This window comes from Nelumbo nucifera, chromosome 4 (genome assembly GCF_055504915.1).
Source record: "Nelumbo nucifera cultivar China Antique chromosome 4, China Antique-T2T, whole genome shotgun sequence".
Taxonomy (NCBI): domain Eukaryota; kingdom Viridiplantae; phylum Streptophyta; class Magnoliopsida; order Proteales; family Nelumbonaceae; genus Nelumbo; species Nelumbo nucifera.
The window spans coordinates 14121958-14145686 of record NC_142652.1 but is presented as its reverse complement, the minus strand read 5'-3'; the positions used below and the strand labels follow the sequence as shown (position 1 = coordinate 14145686).

Genomic DNA, 23729 nt, shown 5'->3' with positions numbered 1-23729 from the left:
GAGGATTCTCATTGGAGGAGTGAGGGAAAGAATGAGGAAGAAAGAAAGAATGAAAAATAAAACAAATAAAGTGACTAGAGGAGAGAGAAGAGATCAGAGAAGGAGAGGTTGCCGTTGAGCTCAGATCCGCCGTTGCAACGACAGTGATGAGACGGGAAAGAGATAGAAGGCGAAAGGGGGATGACAAGTTGCCGTTGAGCTGCAACAACGGTGATGAGATGGGAAAGAGATAGAGAACAAAAGGGGGAGTATAATGGGATTAGAGAGAGAGAGAGAGAGAGAGAGAGAGCATAATGATGAAGTAGATAAACTTGGAGGGAGAGATGGCAAATCACTACTGCTAAGAGTTGCAATAGCGATGATTGGAGGAAGAAACAGGGGCGGTGATAGTGGTGGAGAGTGGGATGAAGAAGAAGAAAGAGAAGAAAAAAAAGTAGAGGGAGAGAGTTGGAGGGGGTCGCCGCTGTTACTTGGTGTTGGAAAGTCTACTTGTTGCCGCTCTCTCAACAAAGAAGATGAATGGTAAACTTTCAAATTGATTAGAGCCCATCTCCTAAATGAATACTTCAGATAAATTTCATAACTACAGGGAGGCTTTTGCAAGGACGGAGCTAGAATTTTTTCTTGAGGGGTGCCAAAACCTAGAAAACATGGATAGGGGGGGGGGGGCGCATGGCTCCCCTTTACCACTTTGGCTCCGCCCCTACACTTTTGTAACGAAGCCGACAAGGATAGGGAAATGCTTTCCAAGTTTTCATAAAAGCAAGAGATTTTCAGGAACTAGAGAAAAAAGCTGCTTCAGAAATCTAAACGAAGTTGGATACTAAAGCGGCAAAATTCACGCACAACTCATGATGGCTAACATGGCAAAATTTTGCGTTTGGATACTTTAAACACGAGCTATTTTACAAAAGAGTAAAATGGGTATTTGGAAAAAAAATTATATATTGGTAAATGTTTTCTGTCGGAGTTAGTAATGGAAGGGAGGTTTTTGTCAAATTTTTAAAAGTTAAGGAGAGATTTTGCTAAAATGAAACTATAGGAAAAGCTTTTATGATTGTGAGAAACTTGAAGGGAGGTTTTTGTATTTTAATACGGATATCGATATGGATGTGTGAAAGTGTAACAGCCTAAGTTGATGGTGGAAATGGCAAAAAATGAATAAAGATTCCTTTTGTAATAAACACGTAGAGGGTAAAGGAGTTCTCCAAAGCCCAAAAGGCAGTATAACCGACACGTGTCCAATGTCTTACGACTGACTCGTGGAGCTACCGAAGAGAGAATTTTCAATTTTGTTCCGAACAAAAACGAGAGCGGAGAGACACCATCATTTCATTTGAGTTTCATTTGAGACTCATCTCACATTCTCATTTGTCGTTGTCTATTATTAATTTTTTAGTAAATATTTATTTTTATTTTTAATTATTACTGGGTTGCCGAGTTTCTCAAAGGAGGGAGAGAGAGAGAGAGAGGATTTCTCTTTTATCTCACATGAAGACGAACCCCAATAAGGTCCAAAACTAAAATTGAAAAAGCAAACAATTCTTGGCTGCGAGGAATGAGCGAAGGAGGACCAGGGCCGATCTTTATTTCCCCTGGCGTTTTCTTCCTCTGTTTTTCTTGATCCGGAACCCTAACCCTAACCTTGTTAGATCGTCGTCGATGATGCTCCGATTCAATTAATTGGCCGTCTATCGGTACGTAGAACTCGATTTCCGGCGCATTTCTGGTGGACTTGGAGCTGATTTCCTTTCGGTCCCCATTTTCTGATCGATTTGCATTGCAGATCGCGGAGAAGAAGCCATGCCGTCTCACGCGGATCTAGACCGGCAGATCGAGCATCTTATGGAATGTAAGCCTCTCTCGGAGGCCGAGGTGAAGGCTTTGTGCGAGCAGGCGAGGGCCATCCTGGTCGAGGAATGGAACGTACAGCCGGTCAAGTGCCCAGTCACCGTTTGTGGCGACATTCACGGGCAGTTCCACGATCTCATTGAGTTGTTCCGAATCGGAGGAAATGCTCCAGATACCAATTATCTTTTCATGGGCGATTATGTAGGTAGGTTGACTTCCTCTCATTATTCGGCAGTTTCCATTTTTCATTTTAGGCTTTTTGGGATAAAAAACTTTTGGCTTTTTGGGAGCTCTGTTTTCTATACCATCTGCAACTCCGAATGGACAGAGAAAGAATTATTTGCGATTTATCCAATAACTGTGAATTAAATGAAGTTTATGGGGTCCGATATAGTTTCTTTTACCATATTTTCGGGGTTTGGGAGAATCCAATATATTTTATGTAGTATTTGGGTATGTATTAATTGTATCATTTTTTTTAAGAACGAAGAGCATGGATACTTAAATCGATCTGGCGATCATGTATGGTTAGTACTATCTATCTATTCTATTAGGCAATTTTTGGGGTGTAATATTTTGGTCTGCATCTGTCAGTTACATTTTTATAATTGCAGATTTTTGCGACATTGTTGGTTACCTTATAGAGTATGCACTATTTATATTTTAGTTTGGAATTTAAGACTAAGGTGGAGTTGTTGTCAGAGGAATGCATGCTCCCATTTTGGCTTATCAGTTAATGCAATTTAAGTCTCTCATTAGATGTTATGAGACCATCTACCATAAGTCTATCTCATTTTTCTACTATATTTAGGGGGTTTGATTGGAACAGTTCAAAAGAGATGGGATTTGAGGAAAACAGTTTGCTATAACTTGGAGAAAAGAAACCATATATCTGTTTGTCTAAGCACAAAAAGGATAGTGTTTGAGGAGTATCGAACATCAAGTGGCGTGTTTTCAATGGATTCCATAAAGTGGGAAGGATTAAGGAGAGATTGAATGCAATTTTCATTTCCTTTATCCCAAGAATTGAGGAATTGCTTCCCAAATAATTTTAGACCAATCAACTTAACCACAAGACTGTACAGGATTATTGCAGAAGTATTATTCACTAGATTGAGGGTGATTCTTCACTTGGTGATATTTTAGGAGCAAGAAGCTTTTGTCATAGCAAACAAGGCTGTTGAAGATAAAGAGGGAAAGATTGAGAAGAGAATGAATGCAATTTTCATTTCCTTTATCCCCAAGGATTGAGGAAATGCTTCCCATTTATACCAATCATCTTAACCACACAACTATACAGGATTATTGCAGAAGTATTATCACTAGATTGAGGGTGATTCTTCACTTGGTGATATTTTAGGAACAAGAAGCTTTTGATAGCAAACAAGACTGTGAAAGATGTGAAAAAATGAGGCAGGAAAGGTTTCATTACAAGCTGAATCTAGGAAAAGTGTATGATTACATGGATTGGGGTTCTTGAGATGGATTACAGAGAAGATAGGTTTTGAGAGGAATTGGATAGGACAGAGCAAGAGGTGTATGATCTCTATACACTATTCTATACCCATTAATGGAACTCCAAGTGCAAGAGGTTTCTTAAAAGCTTTTCAAGGACTGAGACAAGGAAATCCCCGCTCCTCAATGTTAATCATTTTGGTTGCGGGGATCTTTGGTAGATTACTATAAAGGGCTAGGTGATAGATGAATTTGTAGAGGTTCTAGGGTGGGGGGAAATGAAAGGGTTGTACTCTTATCTACATTACCATTCAAACCTTATCCCAACTATGTGAAGTCAGCTACTTGAATCCCGTTTCATCATTCTATTCTGTTTATGTGATATCCATTGTATTAACACATAAATTATTTCTTACTACTTTCATGCCATTTTCTTGATCAATAACAAAAATTTTATTAAATCAAAGAAGCTTAATGAAGGATTACAACCACCATCTCCATAGATCTGGCCCAATCATCAACTATCATTCAAGGTTGCCCAATACAAATTGTCCCTAGAAACCCCTTGTTTGGTCAATGCATCAGCCTTACCATTTTCTAACCTTCTAACCCATTTGAAGGGAGGCCCAACCTCAACTTCAAGTTTTCTGATTTCTCTCAATTCTTGTTTGTACACCCATCTTCCCTGACTGTTGTTTTTTAACCAACCCACCACTAACAAAGAGTCCCTTCAACCTCCGCTTGCCTTAGGTTTAAGCTGATTGGCTAACCTTAACCCTTGTAAATGTTTTTTTTGGAAAAAGGTAAAGTAATATTTATTCAAAGCAACACATACAAGCTGTGATCAGACCCAGATCTGATAAACACAGCAATTACACACTCCACCAGGAGTTAGAACGAAATAAAACAGACAAATTCAAATTTTTAAACTGCTCAGAAACTGACACCCAAGAGATTAACTTGCCCACAGCTTTCTGAATTAAGTCTTCTGGACTCTTAGCCTTATTACAGAAAAACCTACTGTTCCTTTCAGCCCAAATGGACCACAAGACAGCACTAGGAATAGTCCTCCACACTATTTTCCTTTTCTTGCTTAGGCCTTTGATTCTGAAATTCGTAATTGTATCATAAATCATAGAGAAAATTGAATCAAATCAATTTGTGTATCGTATTGTAATCCGTAAATCATAAGACCACTTCTATTTTTAAAAATTTGTTAAAAAATTAAATATAGATATGATGAAAGGAAAAATATATATAGAAACATGATTCTACCCTATTTTTAACCTGTATCTACCTTGTATGTGTACCCAAATCAACAGAATTTTACCACTTATACAATAGAAGGCTAAGATGATATATTCAAGTTTGACTTGAAAGTCAAATAATCGACACACAATGATTCTTTATCCTACACATGATGGAAAATAGACTCAATATATGGTCTTAAATAGTGTAAATAAGTCAATTTCCAGTAGTGTCCTTAAAACAAGTCACCCTTGACCGGTGATTTAAAAGGCGCACCTAGGCGCACAAGCGAGGCACATTTTAGGGTATGCGCCTTGCGTAGGTCCTAGGTCAGTCGTTTCAAAAGGTGCACGCCTGGTGTACCTAGGCGTGCGCCTTTGGAAAATTTGACGCTTTTTTGCTTTTTTTGAACCTAGCGGCATGAACTTGGGCATTTGCTCGCTTTGCTCACTCACCGAAGCTCTGAGACCCCCCCTATTTGCTAATGTTGTTCATTCATCCATCCTAATAAAATATCTTCTTAAAAAGCAATTAAAATTATAAAATCATTATTTTTTGTGTGAGAACTAAGAATTTAAGACTCTAACATGGACTTGTTTGGGCTTGCCTCGAGGGGTGTGGCACAAAGGTGGCTTGTAAAATCTGGAATGTAATATGTTTTACATCACATTAGCTACTTGAAGTAATGCAATTGAGGAAAAAAAGAGATTGTGGGTTTTACATGCTTGAAAATGTTTTATATGTTTGATTTTATTTTTAAATTCTCATTTGAATATGCTTTACATGTTATGTTTATGTATTTTAATTTTAGATAATAGTTATTTTACATTTTTAAAACATTTATTTTAAAATTTAAGTTTATATTTTTTATTAATATTATGTTTAATATTTTTTTGCATTTTTTTGAATTTTCTGACTTTTTTTTATTTTTAGCATTTTTTATTTTTGTGCCTTGCTTCAAAAAGGCGCACACCTCGCCTTGTGCCTCAGGTGCAAATTGACCCCTGCACCTTTTTTTGCACCTTGCACTTTTAAAACACTGCCCTTGACAAAACTAAATATATTTTTTAATCAGCAACTCAAAGAATCTTATTATATCTTAAGATGAGAGTAGTACAACAAGAAGTTATTAGAAATAACACCCAGTACAGCAAAGAATCCCACAACCCAACTAACATTGAGCCCAAAACAAATGATGTCTATTTACTCCTTGTTTAGCTAATCCATCCGCCAAACCATTAGCAGACCTCCTAACCCATCTTAACTGAATTTGCATATGTCTTGACAGCATCTTGAACCGCTTGAATTCATTTCTGAAGTGCCATAACCCAGAATACCAAAACTACTTCCATCAAAGTTAAGTTTCAGCCAACCTTTACTTGGGGGAGACCAAACCTCCAAGATCTTTTGATTCCTAGAAGAAGAAAGGGCAATCGACCCCAAGTTTCGAAAGAAGTCTTCCACTGAGAAGTCAAAGAATAGTTTCAAAGTCTTCATCCAATGAGTAACTCTAACTGTAATGGTCTCCAAGATTACTTCATTGTTTCTTTCTTTATCCTCAAAGATTCATAAGTTCCTTTCCTCCCAAACAGTCCCCACAATAGCTGCTCTAGCACATTTTCATAAAATTGTGTCTATTCTTTTTGTGTTTCTCAAAAGGGATTGACTAAAGAGACTTTCCAAACTAATAGGAGGGTTTCGCCTGCAACCAAAGAGAGAGCAGAACCATTCCCAAATACAACAAACGAAAGGACAGGAAATTAAGAGATGGAAAGAACTCTCACCATTACAATTCGTTATGATATAGGACATTAACACCATTTGTGAATACATCAACTAATTGTTCTTTAGAACTAACATATGGTGTACACACTTCACCCATATCAAGCTTCTTTGATATGAAAGGATTGTTCACTTTGATATGTTTAGTTCTATCATGGAGTACTGGATTTGTTGCTATTTTAATAGCTACCCTATTGTCACAATCTGGATTTGTTCCAGATTTATACTCATGCAATGCGTGTTTTTATGAGATCATTTTGTCCTGCCATTAGCATTCAGACAGTTTGGATAAGTACAGAATTTTCAACACTAGCAGAGTATCGGAATCTGAAAGTATAGGGAAGCTTATATAGATAACTGCCGTGGGAGGCTTCGTGGAGAAAGTGGAGGGAGGTTTCGTGGAGAAAGTAAAATGGAGGTCAGCTCTGAGGATAGAGGCCAAAGAGTTTCTCTTCGAAGAGATATGGATCAAAGGAAGAAAGGGTTTGAAAGTAAGAGAACAGAAGAGAGCCATGATCCTTGTGGAAGGCTCAGAAATGATTGAGTGGGTGAAAGAGTTCGTCTCTGATGCAGCTGCTAAAGTGAGGCAGAAATATCGGAAAGAGAATTTCTCAGGATCGGGTGGGAGGTATGTGCTGGAGAACAAGAAGAGTGCAAAAGGTGCATTTATTTCTTTAACTGAATATTTCTCTAAAGGAAGGAAACAAATGATTTGTCTTCTTCAAGGGAAGAATGATCAAGGGTGGAGAAGGATTGCTGAGACACTAACAAAATTTCTAAATAGAAGGAGAATGGAGAATAAAGAGAATATGAAAGTTGATGAAAAGGTACAACGACCAGAAACCAGAAGCCAGTTTTTGTGTAAAAAAGAGGATACGAACAAAAAGTTTGTTGCCATGGCAAATAGTAGGAGGGACCCTTCATTGGTAGCAGAGGGGACAAAAGGAAAATGGGATAGAATGCTAGTGGTTGAAGCTGGAGGGGTGGTGACAGATTGGTGGAAAGTTGCAGAAATGTTGAAGAGCAAGATGGAGCTAAGAAGCACCTTTATTGTGACCCCGTTCAATCCTACTAAGGCAGTGTTGGACCCTCTTGAAAACCAGGTAAATGTTAGAGCCCCAAGTATCCAAGATGATCTGGGACCTTCTCGGTTTTTAAATGGTCGTTTTCATCAAATTCAAAAGTGTTCTCAGTGGAAGATAATGTAATTGTTCGAGTGCTTGGGTTGCCATTCCATCTCTGGAATCAAAAAACAACAAACTCAATTGCTTTGTTGTGTGGAGCTCACCTTGATGGTGTTTTTTGGGGAGACCTGCGAAGTGCAGCCATTCTACTAGGTGGTGTAAAACCATAAGATATACCGAGGAAGGTGAATGTAGCTGTGAAGGGTTTGTTCTTCCCAGTGTGGTTACTGTCCTCCACTGAAGCTACCCTGTGGAGAGAAGCAAGGTAGGAGGAAGACGAAGTGGTGGAGGAGCTGCAGCTACGTGGCAGTCTGAAAGTGGCTGTAAAAAAGAAACAAGGAGTTTTCACAAGAATGGAAGCACAGCCTTTAGGCAGGCCAAAAGACTCAGATCAGGAAACCATTAGAAGTGTTAGATGTGTTACACAAGGCAACAGTGGGAAAACCAAAGTTTCTTTTGCTCAGGTAGTTGCTTGTGGACCTAAGCAATTTAATCCAGTGGAGAGGAATGGTCCGAGTGCAATACGTGAGGAGGGAGGTGATTCATCGGGTCGGGCAGAGGTATTAGTAGCCTCAGGAATATGCACGGGGGTCCAACCAGCAAGCCCATCTCTAAATTGTAATTTTGGGCCCAGTAGGCCCCAAAAGTTAAGTGGGCTATGCTTAAAAGACCCAAGAGTGAGGGGGGCGCATAACAACTTAAAGGAGCATGTGACAAGGTTGGCTCCTCAGGTAGACAGTAAAATCCATATACCATCGTCTTCCTCAAGCCCTTTCTCTCGTTCGAACAGTTCAGCGAAGGCCTCCAGCTCGTTACAGTGGAGATCCTCGAAGAAGATGCCGCATAAGGAACAGGAACGCCGTAACCCCAGGAGTGTGAAGAGCACTGAGGTTTTTGACTCTGATTCGGAAAGATTGATAGATGATGAAGAACTTTCTAATTTCGATTCAGATTTGGAAGAAACCATTAGCTTGGGAAGTATCGACCTCCAAAAACCAAGAGATATATTGGAAGAGGGTAGCCTAAACACTGAACTGTTATTCCTAGAGGAGGAGATGGATTCGCAAGATTTTGGTAATATCAAAACACAAAGAAGAGTGAGCCTTAGCAGCGGAGAACAGATCTTTCCCAAACTGGGTATGCTATACAAAAGACAGGTGGAGTTGGGAACACTTAAAGAGGTAAGGCAGAGTGCATTTGGTTTTAGATACTAATTTGGGTTCTCTGCCTGTAACAGATGTCCTGGAATCCCAACCAAACCAACCAACTAGTAGCAGGGAAGTGGTGATTGATAATGATGGAGTCCGATCAGAGAAGGGAGTTGGGTTGTTAGAAAGGAAACAAGAGGAGTTAGAATGGATTTGGGAGCAGATTTGTGCCCTGCTGGAGGAATATAAACAGAAGGAGGAAATGATAGAGGTGGCTCCGAAAAACCCTGAATCAGAGGCAAGAACCAATAGATTGGGGCAGGAATTAGAAAATAAAGGGCAGAATAGGAAGTCAGTGGGAAATAAGGATAGGAAAAAGAAGAAAAAGTCTGAAATGGAGAGACTAATAATGGACATTGAAGGGGATATTGAGTTCAGTGGCAGAGGGGAAAGAAAGAAGGGTTCTAAATGAAGGAACACTATATTGGAGGGCTAAATTCTTGAAAGGTAATGAAGATAATAAGCTGGAATGTAAGGGGTTTGGGTAGTGCCAGAAAAAGGAGATCGATTAAGGGGCTATTTAGGAGAAAAAGACCTGATGTTGTGATGTTGCAGGAGACAAAATTAGCTGAATTGGATAGAAGGTGGGTCTGGGAGATCTGGAAAATAAGAGGGGTAAGATGGTGCTCAGCTCCGTCGTGGGGAGCCTCAGGGGGAATAGTAACTTTGTGGAGGGAGGACTTCGTAGAACCAATAGAGGAGCTAATAGGAAACTTCACTGTATCCCTAAAATTCAGAATGGTGGAAGATGGATTTATTTGGGTGCTAACAAATGTGTATGGTCCAAATTATCACAGAGAGAGGAATGAGTTATGGGAGGAGCTTCATGGAATTCAAGGTTTGTGGGAAGGTCCTTGGTGTTTGGGGGGGATTTTAATGCAATAAGATTCACAAATGAGTCAAATAATCCTAGGCAAGCCATTACAACTAGTATGAGGAAGTTAAATGACTTCATAAATTCCTGTGAGTTACGGGAGCTTCCTTTACTACAGGCTACCTACACTTGGTCCAACTTCCAAGAAAACCCAACCTGCTCAAAGCTTGATAGATTCCTATTTAATGAGGGTTGGGAGAGCCGCTGGAGAGGTTTGGTGGCTAAGGCTCTACCTAGGATAACCTCTGATCACTACCCTATAGAAGTAGGACAAGAACCTCTTGGTAATGGACCTAGACCATTCAGGTTTGAAAATATGTGGCTGACACACCCAGACTTCTTGCCTAAGGTTAAGGAATGGTGGAGTGAAGAGATGAGAGAAGTGAAATGGGATGGGGTTAGATTCCACAAAAAATTAAAAAGGTTGAGAGGCAAAATAAAAGAATTGAATAAGGATCAATTTGGAAGAGTGGAGGAAGTAAAAACTAGATTATTGGTTTAGATTGAGGAGTTAGATGCAAAAGAACCCCAAGGGGTGATGGATGAGCAAGACAGAGAAATGAGGAGGAAACTAAAAAAGGAGTTAGAGGAGACTTTGTTGAGGGAGGAGATCTCTTGGAGACAAAAATCCAGACATAAGTGGATCAAGGAAGGGGATGGGAATACCAAATTCTTTCATGCTTTGGCTAATGGGAGAAGGAGGAAAAATTTGATAATAAAGCTTGACGTTGATGGTGTGGAGATAACCTCTCAAGAGGAGATTGCCAGTAGGATTGTGGATCACTTCAAATCCATCTTTCAAAGACCCTTAGAGAATCGGTTAATAGTAGGGGAGGAGAATTGGCCAACTTTGAACCAAACAGATAAGTGATGGCTAGAAAGAATGATTGAGGAAGAGGAAATTAAACAAGCTGTTTTTTCTATGGATAGGGCTAAGGCATCGGGTCTTGACGGATTTACAATGGCATTTTATCAGGACTGTTGGGACATAGTCAAAGAAGACTTAATTGGAGTATTTAGAGAATTTGAGGATAAACATTTTGTGAGTCCTGGAATCAATGCCACCTTTATAGCCTTAATTCCCAAAAAGAATGATGCCAGACACCCCAAAGATTTTCGGCCAATTAGCATGGTGACAAGCATCTATAAGATTATGGCAAAAGTGCTCTCTAGGAGGATCAAAGCAGTTCTCCCCTCTCTCGTTAGCCAAGCACAAGGAGCCTTTATATAGGATAGACAAATTACAGATCAGATCCTTATTGCAAACGAGAGTGTGGAAGAGATAAGGAGATCGGGCAAGAAAGGATATGTTTGCAAACTGGACTTGGAGAAAGCCTATGACTTAGTGGATTAGAGTTTCTTGCTGGAGATGTCAAGAAGACGTGGATTTGGGGATAAATGGTGTAATTGGATAAGAGGATGCTTAAACTCTTGTCGTTATTTTGTGTTGGTGAATGGGGTGGTTAAGGACTTTTTTCCAGCCAATAGAGGCTTAGGACAAGGGGATCCACTCTCCCCTTTCCTCTTTACACTTGTTGCTGATGCCTTTATTAGGATGATCTCCAAAGCAGATGAGGAGGGCCAAATAAAGGGATGGAGAATAGGGAGCAAAGGCATTCCAGTAAGTCACCTTTAGATTGCTGATGATATTGTTATTTTCTGTGAAGGGAATGAGTTGAACAAAGTGGAAAACCTTAAGATTTTAATAAGTACTTTTGAGAGGGTCTCCAACATGAAGGTAAATTTTGATAAAAGTTGTGTGGCTGGAGTAAACTTGGAGAATAGGGAGATTGAATCCATTGCAGAATGCTTAGGTTGCAATATTTCTTCTTGGCTTTTGACATACTTAGGGCTACCCTTAGGGCCAACCCTAAAGAAAGTAGTTTTTGAGCCCCTATTGTGGAGAAATTTGATAAGTGCTTGGCGGCTTGGAAAAAGAATTATATTTCAATAGGGGGTAGGCTGACTTTAATTAAGGCTACACTTGCAAACCTTCCAACCTACTTCCTTTCAATGTTCAGGATTCCTCCAAGGGAGGCTAAGAAACTGGAGAAGACAATGAGGGACTTTCTATGGGAACCAGGAGAGGTGAAAAAAGGATCACTTGATCAGATGGGAGATAGTTAACAAACCTAAGGAAGAAGGGGGTTTTGGGATAGGGAACATAGTGCTGAAGAATGTAGTCCTTCTAGGGAAGTGGCTATGGAGATGGCCCCGAGAGAGAGAGAGATTATGGCATGAGGTGGTGGCAAGAATTCATGGTTGTGTAGGAAATGGTTGGGATTCCGGGATATCTCGCCGAGCTACCCTTACTACACCTTGGAAGGCTATACATGGTATTCTCCCTCGCTTCCTCAGATTCATCAGGTATGATGCTTGTTCTGGTAATGCTATTCTGTTCTAGGAGGATATTTGGGTGGGTACTCAACCCCTCAAAGATTGTTTCCCCTCGCTCTATTCCCTTTCCCTTCACAAACATGAGCCAATTGCAACTTTTCTCCCGAGCCCGTTAAACCCCTTATCTTTAAACTGGGACTTTGGGTTTCGTAGAGGGTTAAGGGATGGTGAGTCGAGTTGTGTTATTGAGCTAATTCGTTTACTAGAATCTGTTTGCTTGGACCCCACTTCTTTTGATCAAAGGGTTTGGATTCCTCTTCCAAAAGGTACTTTTACTTGCTCTTCTTTTCTAAAATCCCTTAGTTCTAACCCCATTTCCCAAGGATTCCTTGTCAAAGAAGTCTGGGCGCGACCTATTCTCCCAAAAATTGTTGTATTCTGCTGGGAAGTCTTCTATGGGAAAATCATTACTTTGGAAAACTTACAGAAAAAGAGACCCTTGCTTTGTCTTTCCCTAAATTGGTGTTCCTTGTGTAAGGCCGAGAATGAGGACTGTTTCCATTTGCTGATCTCCTGTTCCTTTGCTACAGCTATTTGGAGGTAGGTGGTCTATGCCTTCTGATTTAAGCTTGTTATTCAACCCATTTGTCTTTGGCACACTGGAAGAGGTAAGGTCATGTGGAAATGTGTCAGGGCAGCCACTCTGTGGACTCTTTGGGAGGAAAGGAATGCAAGAATTTTCTTAGAGAAGGAAAGAGGGTTAGATGAAATGAAGGATTGTATCCTAGCAAGAGCAATCCATTGGCTGGAAACTGTGGATATCTTTGATGACTTGTGGAGGAATTGGCTAGTAATAGCTAACACTTCAACAAAGAATGATAGAATTCTGTCAGAATGGGTTCCGCCTTTGGAAGGTGTCATCAAGCTGAACTTTGATGGAAGCAGCCAAGGCAACCCCGGGCCTTCAGGTATAGGGGGTATCCTGAGAAATAAGGACAGCAACATAATTTCCCTATTCTTAGGACCGGTGGGAGTGGGGGATTCCACAAGGGCAGAAATCCTTGCTGCAGTACAAGGAATTCAGATCGCCAACCAGCTTGGGGTGGAGCATCTCCTAGTTGAAGGGGACTCTCAGGTGGTAACAAGGTGGCTCCTAAACTTGGATACCACCATTTGGGGCTACAAAGATCCATCAAAAAAGTAAAGTGGTTAACCAGCAATATGAGAGTTGAGGTAAAATGGGTTAGTAGGTCTGCTAATTCTTTGGCTGATGCTTTAACCTAACAGGGGGTTTCTAGGGAAGATCTTTTTTGTGCTTCTTTGTAAGTTGTTATTAATTTGGAAATCTGTACTTAACTAGCCCGGAGAGGATGCAACTCGTGCCTTTCCTTGGGGACTTTGTACTATTGTCTATTGCTGATTAATAAAATTATTTCAATTATTAAAAAAAAAGAGAAAGAACTCTCACCATTTTTTTTTTGATGAATGAAAGAACTCTCACCATTCAACTTACACAAAATGCACCAATTGGGAGACAAGCACCAATTTAGTCTTTTCTTTTGCAACAAATCACCCGTGTTGATGCTCTCATGATAAACTTCCCAAAAGAAAGCACTGATTTTTGGGGAGATAAAGGCACACCAGACTTCTTTTAAAGGGAAGGAATGGGATGGGGTAGAGGCCACTAGTGAAGAGAAGAATGATTTGCAAGTAAACGACCCAGAGGGACTGAGATCCCACACCCATCTGTCTTCCCCATATACATTCTTAATCAATTATACTTTTTGATTACTTGAAGAAATAGGGCTATGGATTGAGTAGAACTATACCAATCTGTTATTTTGTGGCTCAGTATGCTTCTGAATTAGATCATGAACTGAAAATAGATTTTTGTTAGATTTAGAAAACCTAATTATTTGGTAAAAAAGTTAGCTTTCTATCTTATCCAATCTGATCTATTGCAATATTGTTTGCAACTTGACCTTAACATTTAGTTCTTCAGGTCAATGGCTTTCTAAAAAATGTTCTCCCATTTTATTTGATATTTAGTTCTTCAAGTCAATAGCTTTCTAAAATGTTCTCCCATTTTATTTGCTTGGTTCTGTTGATGCAGATCGTGGGTACTACTCTGTGGAGACTGTCACTCTTCTAGTGGCATTAAAAGTTCGTTATAGAGACAGAATTACAATTTTAAGAGGAAATCATGAAAGCCGACAAATAACCCAAGTGTAAGGCGTTTATCCTTTTCCAGTCTGTTCCTAATATTGGTCAGATGAGGTCCTTCTAGTTTTGCAATATAACTTATTGGATGGCCAGAAAACAAGAATTTGTGCATATTTTCTTGCATGAAAGTGAAACAACTAGTAAATAGCTATACTATATGCACAGTATCACATGTTACTCCCATTGCAACTGCAATCTGTATGTAAAGTATTAGATGCTATTCCTATTGCAACTTTAGTTACTTAGGGCATAATGCATAATATTTTCAAATGCAATTTGTTTGGGCATAATTTGGCACGAGTCACAAAAAAAGCCCCTACTTTAGTCACACCTAATCTCCCTACTTGATTGCAATGAAATAATGGTGCCCTAAGAGTATAAATACACAGACAACTTAACTCCATTGAACAAAGCCTTGTCATTACTTGATTGAGCTCAGCTACGTGAAGCTTGTTGTACTGTCTTTGTAATGATGATTCTAGATTCATTTTCTGCTTAATATATAATATTTATGAAACTAATTTAAATGCTTTACTAAATTTTAAAATAATGGCAACTTAGTAGGTGATTTTGTCTCCATAAATTGGAGAATGATGGTGTTTTGGAACTTTTTAAATTAATGTGCATTATCAGACAGATAACAGGGTAGAGAGACACCTAGCCTTCATTAAACCAATGCTGCACATTGGAGAAGACCAGAGGGTTGGAGTTCATGCAATCAACAATGATGTTGGTGGGAAGGTGGAGTGTCGTCCAGAGGTTGAAGACAATGAACAGGAGATGCGGAGGGGTAAAATAGTAATTTCAGGAAGGCTGAGAATGAATTTAATAAAGATGGGCATGTGGTCGAAAAGTCTAAGGAGAGGGCTGAAGTCGAAAAGGTAGAGGGAGAACTTTCAAGAGAGGGAGACAAACAGTTGTTTCTGGCTCCTAGAGGGGATAGAAGGTTGAGTGGCAACCTCTTTATAGAGAGTTTAAAAATTTTAGAAATATAACTGAAAAGTAAGCAACGGGTCATTAATGGGAAGGATTTTGGTGTAAAGGTGTCAAGCCATTTTAAGAAGTGGGGGGCCCCAAGTAGGAGGAAAGGTGCAAGCCAAGACCGAAGGGAGAAGAAAGAAAAGTGGATTGCTGGGTTGAAGGTAGCAGAAGATAGTGGTGACTCTATTAACCAGTCTAACCTATCAGTGATGTTTGGAAATTCAGGGGTGAGCTGAAGAAGATTAAATGGCTCACTACTAACCTATCAGTGATGTTTCAATGGCAGAGAAGATCGGCCAATGGAATGGCTGACTTTCTAGCCAAGCAGGGGGTTAATTCTGGACTCAGATATAACTTATTTTTTCTGTTAATTGTTTGCTACTGTATGAGGTGAATCTCGCACCTCTCCGTGGGCTGATTGTATTGATGACTTTCTGTGTTTAATAAGATCCATTTACCTATCAAAAAAAGATAGTTAAAGTTAAATTTTGATGGCAGCAACATTAGGAATCCAGGACAATCAGGAATTGGAGGGGTTTTCAGAAACGAGGAAGGAAATACCATAGCCCTTTTCTCTGGTCCAATTGGAGAGGATGATTCTCTCAGTGCTGAGATATCAGCAGCCCTGGAAGGGATCCAAAGAGCAAGAGAACTGGATATTAGGAGACTGATTCTTGAAGGAGATTCAGAGATAGTAGTAAGTTGGTTAAAGGTAGACAAGCCTGGTTTGTGGAAATGCAACAATGAGAGGAAAAAATTTAAATGGCTGGCAAAGGATATTGAAGTTAAGTACAGCTGGGTTAAAAGAACTCCAAATGCCTTTGCTGATAGGCTAGCTAAGCAAGGTGTGTATAGGGCTTATTTCTAATTCTGTTTTTTTCTTGTGGGGGAGTTAAGATAGTTTACTTCCCTCTGTTTAATTGTAATACCTCCTAATTAATTCCAATGAAATTCTGTTATTGATAATAAAAAAAAGATAGTGGTGACTCTGATATTGTTTAATGTCCTGAGATATGCGAGGCTGAGGCAAGATTAGAAGGGCATCCCAGAGGTAAATCAGATGTTGTTGGGTCCAAATTTCATGGGCTGCAGTCAATTTCTCTATCGCTCTTGCCCGGCCAATCCTTTGTTCCTGATGAGATGGAACAGAGGACTTGGGCTAAAGTTGCAGGCTTGCTTGTTGTTTGCATAGAAGGGTGGGTTTGAGGATGTTCTGGGAGTTAGAGTGGAGAAGGTGATGAAGAATGTCAAAAAGGACAAGGCAGAATGGGGTGAAGCGAAGGAGGGAGGTGGTGTTAAGGGAGGAGTTCATTGTTGCCACTTTATCATGATGGTCTTGATTTAGCTTCGCCTGCTCCTATAGGCAGCTGTTGTGATCATTTGATGTATGAACTATGAAGTGGTTGTCAGAAACGTGGGTTTTGATCTGCGCCAAAGGAGGAAGGAATCTGTGAAGGTTGAGGGTTCTGCAGCAGTGCTGCTTCAGAGGTTCAGAAGAAAGTCGGTCTCAAATGTATCCAATATTGTGCATGCTACTAAGGTCTTTTCATGATTGAAAGGACTGGTTGGGGCAGGGCATACAAACATAAATGGTTATACAAAAGAAAGGGGTGAAAGTCAGAGCTTCAAATGTTGAAGACCCTACAGTTGAAAGCAAAAGTCTAGACCTGGGTAGGAAGAGGAACATTTTGGTTTCTCCTCGCTGGAGGTAGTTGGAAAACATTGGAGTTTTAGAGGAGAAGCAAAGGGAGGAAGAAAGTGAAATTGAGGGGTTGCTTTGAAGGTGCTGCCAGAAGGGGAAGGGGCGAAGAAAGAAAGTATGGATTTGAAGAAAATTATTGACAGAGAAGTGGAGGCCAGTAAATATTTGGATCATTGTGTGTGTGTGTGTGTGGACTCCAGATCTCCTACCCTCAAGAACTCTACCCACACCTGCCCACAAAACACACCTCCATGCATTGGGAACATCTCCCCATGCATAATAACATGCAAGAGTATGAGATGTTCCCCATATGTGGCTGCAATCTCATGTGGGTAGGTGTGGGTAGAGTCATCGTGGGTAGGAGATCTGGACTCGTGTGTGTGTGTGGAGAGGAGAGTTTTGCTAGAGGAGATTTCAAAGAATATGAGAGAAGGAAAAGAGCCTTAAGAAATCCATAGTAGGGAAAGGAGGAGCAATTTGGAATGAGGAAGGAGGGCAGGAAGAATTTTGTGACAGAGAGCACTGCATTTGATCTTCAGGAGGAGCTATTGGGAATGGCATTATGTGTTTGAAAGAAGGGATCTGTGTTGAGTTTTGTTGTAGTAGTCTGCTTTCAGTTTGGTTGGGTAGGGTTGTTTTCTAGCTTATTTTGTGAGATGTTACTTTAGCCCCTGCTAGTTGGATGTATCCAGTTCTCTTTTTTTCTTTAATGAAAGTTTTATTTTTTAATTAAAAAAACCAACATTTGTATCTGGATGTGCAAATATGGAAGTAATCACACAACATTTTCTAGACTGTAATTAGTACTGCTCAACTATTGGATTTTTTCATCATGGTTTTAGTCTAGACTATGCCCTTACCCCGGGTATTTTAAAAATGAAAGGCACAAGAGCATTTTAGCACCCAAGGTAAAAGGCGGTGCATGGTCCTGGAGGAAGCAAGGTGCAATTTTTTGAGGACTTTTTTTAAGGTCAAGGACTTTTTTAGGGTTTGGGGACTTATTGCTGCCTCCTCATCTACAAGACAGCAATTTTTTTAGGCATACTCTCCCCCAACAGATGGCTGGAAGAAGCTGAACTTTGATGGGAGTTATGTGGATAATCCGGGTCCCTCAGGCATTGAGGGGGCATTAGAGATGAAGATGGAAACATCATTGCTCTGTACTCCTGTCCTGTGGAGCAGGGTGATGTGGCAAGGGCAGAGCTTCTAGCTGCAGCATATGGGGTTGAAAAGGTTAAAGAGTTGGGTATTTATAGACTGGTCATCGAGGGAGACTCAAAAACTGTGATAAAATGGTTGCAGAAGGGGGAAGGGGTGACATGACATTTGAAGAATGAATTCAGAAGATATAAATAGTTGTCAAAGGACATGTCAATCCAGGTGGGATGGGTGAGGAGATCTGCCAACAGTTTGGCATGCACCTTTTGAAAGGCACATTTTAGGGTATGCGCCTTGCCTAGGTCCTAGGCACATGCCTGGTGCGCTTTGCGCCTTAGCCCAGTTATGCACCTTTTGAAAATTTCACGTTTTTTTGCTTTTTTTAAATCTAGCGGCTGGGCCAGCCCCCGGACCCTCGTGCCACACCCCTCTAGGTAAGCCCAAACAAGTCCATTTCAAGGTCTTAAATTCTTAGTTCTCACACAAAAAATAATATTTTTATAATTTTAATTGCTCCTATAACCCCCCTATTTGCTAATGTTGTTCATTCATTCATCCTAATAAAACATCTTCTTAAAAAGCAATTAAAATTATAAAATCATTATTTTTTGTGTGAGAACTAAGAATTTAAGACCCTAAAATGGACTTGTTTGGGCTTGCCTCGAATAGCGTGGCACAAAGGCGACTCGTAGAACCAGGAATGTAATATGTTTTACATCACATTACCTACTTGAAGTAATGCAATTGAGGAAAAAAAGAGATTGTGGATTTTACATGCTTGAAAATGTTTTATATGCTTGATTGTATTTTTAAATTTTAATTTGAATACGCTTTACATGTTATGTGTATGTATTTTAATTTTAGATAATGGGCTTTTTAAAAACATTTATTTTAAAATTTATATTTGTATTTTTTATTAATATTATGTTTATAATTTTTTGCCTTTTATTGAATTTTCTGACATTTTTTATTTTTAGCATTTTTTGTAATTTTGCACCTTGCTTCAAAAAGGCACATGCCTTGCCTTGTGCCTTGCACTTTTAAAACACTGCGCTTAGCAAAGCAAGGGTTTCAAAAAACATCTGTTTTGGGTTCATTTGTAATTCTTTTCTGGGTAAGCTTGCCAAAGCTGGTTTCTTTCACAACTTCTTGTCGTATTCTAATCATTGAAATCATTTCAGAGTTATTGATCCAAAAAAAAGGAAGCAAGGTGCATTTTTTTGGAAAATAATCAAAAAATAAAAACATGTCCATACATAAAATATGAAAATCATAATTAAAAAAAAAGGAATGTTTTTAAAAGCTTATAAGCTCAAATCAAAATACAAACACATAACATATAAAGCAAATCCAAAGTGAGTCAAAATGAAGGAAAACAGATTTGGATCATACCAAAGTACTTCAAAAACTCAGCAATTCATGCATTTGAAACTTTCAGCATGTTTGTCCATCTCCAAGTTGCATAACTTCAAGTAGCGTGTTGTTAGATGTCTTGCATTCTTGAATCCTAGAAGGATTGTCAAACGGGATCTTTATTCCTATGGCCTAACTGGATCATGAATCGTGGAATTCACATATCCTAATTTTGGTAACTATTAATGCAGTTTTTTAGAAAAAAAAAACATTAATACATCATGTACTGTTGATAGGAAAAATGGAAGCAATATGGCCTTTTGCTTGTATTTTGGAAATGATTGCTATGCAGCTGTCTTGCATTGTCCTGTTAAGAAGTGCAAAATGAAGTTTATAGGAGTTTATGATCTTAAAATGCCCCAACAATAATGCAGTCAAATCCTATTGTTAGTTACTAATGTTGGGTTTTATTTCAGATATGGTTTCTATGATGAATGCTTGAGAAAATACGGAAACGCAAATGTCTGGAAGTATTTCACTGACCTTTTTGATTATCTACCCCTCACGGCCCTTATTGAAAGCCAGGTTTGAGTTCTAGATTAATCCAGGTCTTTCTAACTCAGTTTAGCTCATAATCATTTCTGACTTTCATTATTTGTCAAATGTAGATTTTCTGCTTGCATGGTGGACTCTCCCCATCTTTGGATACATTAGATAACATCCGGGCTTTGGACCGTATACAGGAAGTATGCATACAGTTCTGACCTTTCTTATTCATATCACGAACATGTATTTGACAATGTGTGCTTGCAACTTTGGGTTGTGTTTTTCATGTACTTTCTTTCAGAATGGTACATCAATTGTCTGTTTCTCCCCCACCGCTGGAAAGTTGGAAAAAATATCTTTTTTTCCATGGATCACTTTATTGAAATTTTAAATATTTTTTAAGGGATTAAATTCCATTTTTTCAGGTGTATTCTTTTATTCTTGGGGATAATTATTGATTTTTTATACTTGAGATCAATGACCTATATGCGGCTTATCAAAAAGATGTTGCTGCCCCCCTTCCCCTTCCCTCTTTACTTTGCTGCCTGATGGTTGAAAATGACTTCTAACTGCCTGGTTTGATGCCTTTTTGGTGTTACCAAAACACTGTTGCCTTGGCCATTTTAGCATGGAAAGAAGCTATATGACTGAAACAAGCTATATGACTGAAAATGAGTTAGCAATCATTGTCTGATGTATGCAAGTAATGAGTTAGCAATCATTGTTTTCCCATTATACTCTACCAACTGAAACAAGCTATATGACTGAAAATGAAGAGGGGGGAGGCCACAGAATATCTGGAACTATTTATGATATCTCCATCTCAAGGGTTTTACACACAGAAATCCGGGCGTATTTGATTATTTTTTGTCTGATGTATGCAAGTAATGTGTTGAAGATCCTGAAGGTAGATGATAATTTGCATTGCTATTCAGATCTCCTACTCTTAACTGATCTAGACATTCACCAAAAGTCGGCTCACTCCTAAGTCATTTGGTTTTGATTCTATCCTTCAAATTTCTAATAGATTGTTGGTGGGATTTGGGAATGTTATAAGTGATTATTCAAAACAGAATTGTTAGAATAGCTTGTTTTGGGGTAGGAGTAGGAAACAAGCTATTCTGCTAGGTTGTAAGAATTTTTTGTCTAAGACCACATTTACTATTGTTGTTCTTAGTGGCATTTGGTAGGATATGCTATCTCAATTAGGGATACCATTTGAAAGTATCTTTTTCCTGTGCTGAACAAGGAAGCTAGTTTTGAAACAAAATGGTCTTGTCCATAGAATAGGGCATGTATGAGAAGATAAAGATATAAGAAACATGTAAAAGAAAAAAGAAACAGTTGCCACTTTTCAAAATGGCGAAAGAAATACATCTCAGGACAGTTGTCAAAAAAAAGGAATTAATCTCGGGAGGCCTTCAATGTTCTTAGACCTAAAATACCTCCCTTACGTTGTAAGGAATGATTAAATGAAGACTATGAAGTGGCAAAATATGATATTAATGGTTGGTTTTGTTTCCTCCCCCCATGAACAGCTTGTCTGCTTTATGGACGGTTTCATCATTCTTAGAAATTGCATTAGGTTGTCAAGGTTTGCTTTTATTACTTTGGCTTTTGTATTTTCCTCAGTTGATGGCTTTGGCTTTCTGATATCCCTTTTCCACTCTGGAGTAGGTTCCACATGAGGGACCAATGTGTGATCTCTTGTGGTCTGATCCGGATGATCGATGTGGGTGGGGGATCTCTCCCCGGGGAGCTGGATACACGTTCGGACAGGATATTGCTTCTCAGTTCAATCACACGAATGGGCTTACCCTTATTTCAAGAGCCCATCAGCTTGTCATGGAAGGTTACAACTGGTGTCAGGTGGGTTAACCTAGCAGGAAAGCATGGTTTGTTTTTACTATCTACTATGTTTTCAGTTTTTTGTTTCATCATTCATTTTTCATTTACACAGTTGATTCATTTTTTTTAGTTTGATTGTTTTGTTCAATGGTTGCAGGACAAGAATGTAGTTACGGTATTCAGTGCCCCAAACTATTGTTACCGGTGTGGTAACATGGCAGCAATACTTGAGATTGGGGAAAACATGGATCAGAATTTTCTTCAATTTGACCCTGCGCCACGGCAGATTGAGCCCGACACCACACGCAAGACTCCAGACTATTTTTTGTAATCTTTATATCTTGGCCACCAGTTGGTGATACTTCTTGTTTCTTGTTGTGTTTATGTAGATGTGTTTAAGAGGGGAAGAGGTTTGTCGTTAAGTGGAGAGAGAGACAGGGAGATGAGTATCATTCTTTTGTTTGGATTTGTCTTGCTGCTGCCATGTTGTGGTTACGGAACTATTGGAAGGCTTTACTTGGCATTTGTCTTGTATTCTTAGAAAAGGGAAGCGGCAATAACAAAATCTCTTGTTTTATAATTTACGTTCTATGGTGGTCTATGGATTTGGGTTAGGTTTTGTCAATGAAAGCTGTACCTGAAATGATCGCCAATGCATGTTGAATGGTGGGAAGCTGGTGGTATTGAATTGGTTTGCAATGCCCACCAACGGACGATTACCAACTTACCTTGTATGATGTCCAATTTGACTAAGACTATTTTGCAAATGAAATTTGTTCAAATAAAGTGGGAATGTCCCATTAGATGCAAGCACGGAAAGAGCTTGCCTTGCATTGTGAATTGGCGTCCTTTACGATTCTGTCTCTCGTGAAGCCCAATTACGAATCTCTGAAATAATGCGGTGACTTGTTAGACCATAGATGGCTTACCCCTGGGTGATCCAAGGAATAAGCATTGCTTGTTGAAAACCGGCCAAACATTAAAGTGGCATTTGACTAAGGGTGCAAATGGATTGGATCATGAACCCATTCTATTTGGTTTAATTTGGATCACCCTGGTCGGATTCTCCCCCCTCCCAATCCAATCCGATATGTTATATATTTATTTATATATATATATGTTATTTATTTATAAATATATTGTTTATATTATATTTTTGTAAATTATTATATTATTTATTTTGTTATAAAAACATGTATATATGATGAAAATAATTAAAAAATATTTATATTTATATTTTTTATTTAAATTGGTATATTTTATTTTTTTTATAATAATTTGTTAATTTTTAAAGAGAAAATAATATTTATATATTAAAACTGTTCCTACCATGTCAGCATAGCTCTTCTTTAAGAGAAGTTACTTATCTATTTTCTCCTTTTTTTGAATTTTTCATTTTTTAATTTCATGTCATTATTGAAACAACCAATGAGATTCACTTTCCCAATAACCTAAAAAATCTCATCTCCTACAATTTCTCCTAAACTACCTCCCCCACTATCCCTTGCTTTCTCCAAAATTATCTCTAATTCCTATTTATCCTCTAAATTATCTCTAATTTAGTGAAGAGTTTCTCTCCTAAATTATCTCTAATTCCTATTTATCATCTCCCCTACTTCTTATCTATATCTATCTAAAGAAAGTTTGGATTAAAAAAATTAAGAATTATTTCAATATTCTAACAAAATTATATAATAATTTTAAAATATTTATTCAAAACACACAAAAAAATTATATTTTTACAAAATATATCACAAAATTATGTACTAACAATTTAAATTATGTTTTTTCTGGATTATCAATTTAAATGTTTTTCAAATATTTAATAATATGTAATAGCTTTAAATAAATAAAATTAAAATAAAAAAGTTAAATATTTTATAGATCATTTAAATATTTATCATAACTAGATTTTAAATAGTTATAATAACGAAATTATGTAATAAATTTAAAAAACATTCTTCAAAGTAGAAAAATAA

General features: G+C 38.6%; 1 protein-coding gene across 1 annotated transcript; it reads left to right on the top strand.

The window, feature by feature from the left end:
- Window positions 1-1403: 1403 nt before the first annotated feature.
- Window positions 1404-22375, top strand: LOC104608013 (serine/threonine-protein phosphatase PP2A catalytic subunit). The gene is made up of 7 exons (XM_010273850.3): window positions 1404-1697; window positions 1787-2056; window positions 14053-14167; window positions 19833-19941; window positions 20025-20102; window positions 21580-21771; window positions 21908-22375. Exons 2-7 carry the CDS (start codon window positions 1804-1806, stop codon window positions 22079-22081), a joined length of 921 nt encoding a protein of 306 aa, XP_010272152.1. The 5' UTR covers window positions 1404-1697; window positions 1787-1803; the 3' UTR covers window positions 22082-22375.
- The last annotated feature ends 1354 nt before the right edge of the window (window positions 22376-23729 follow it).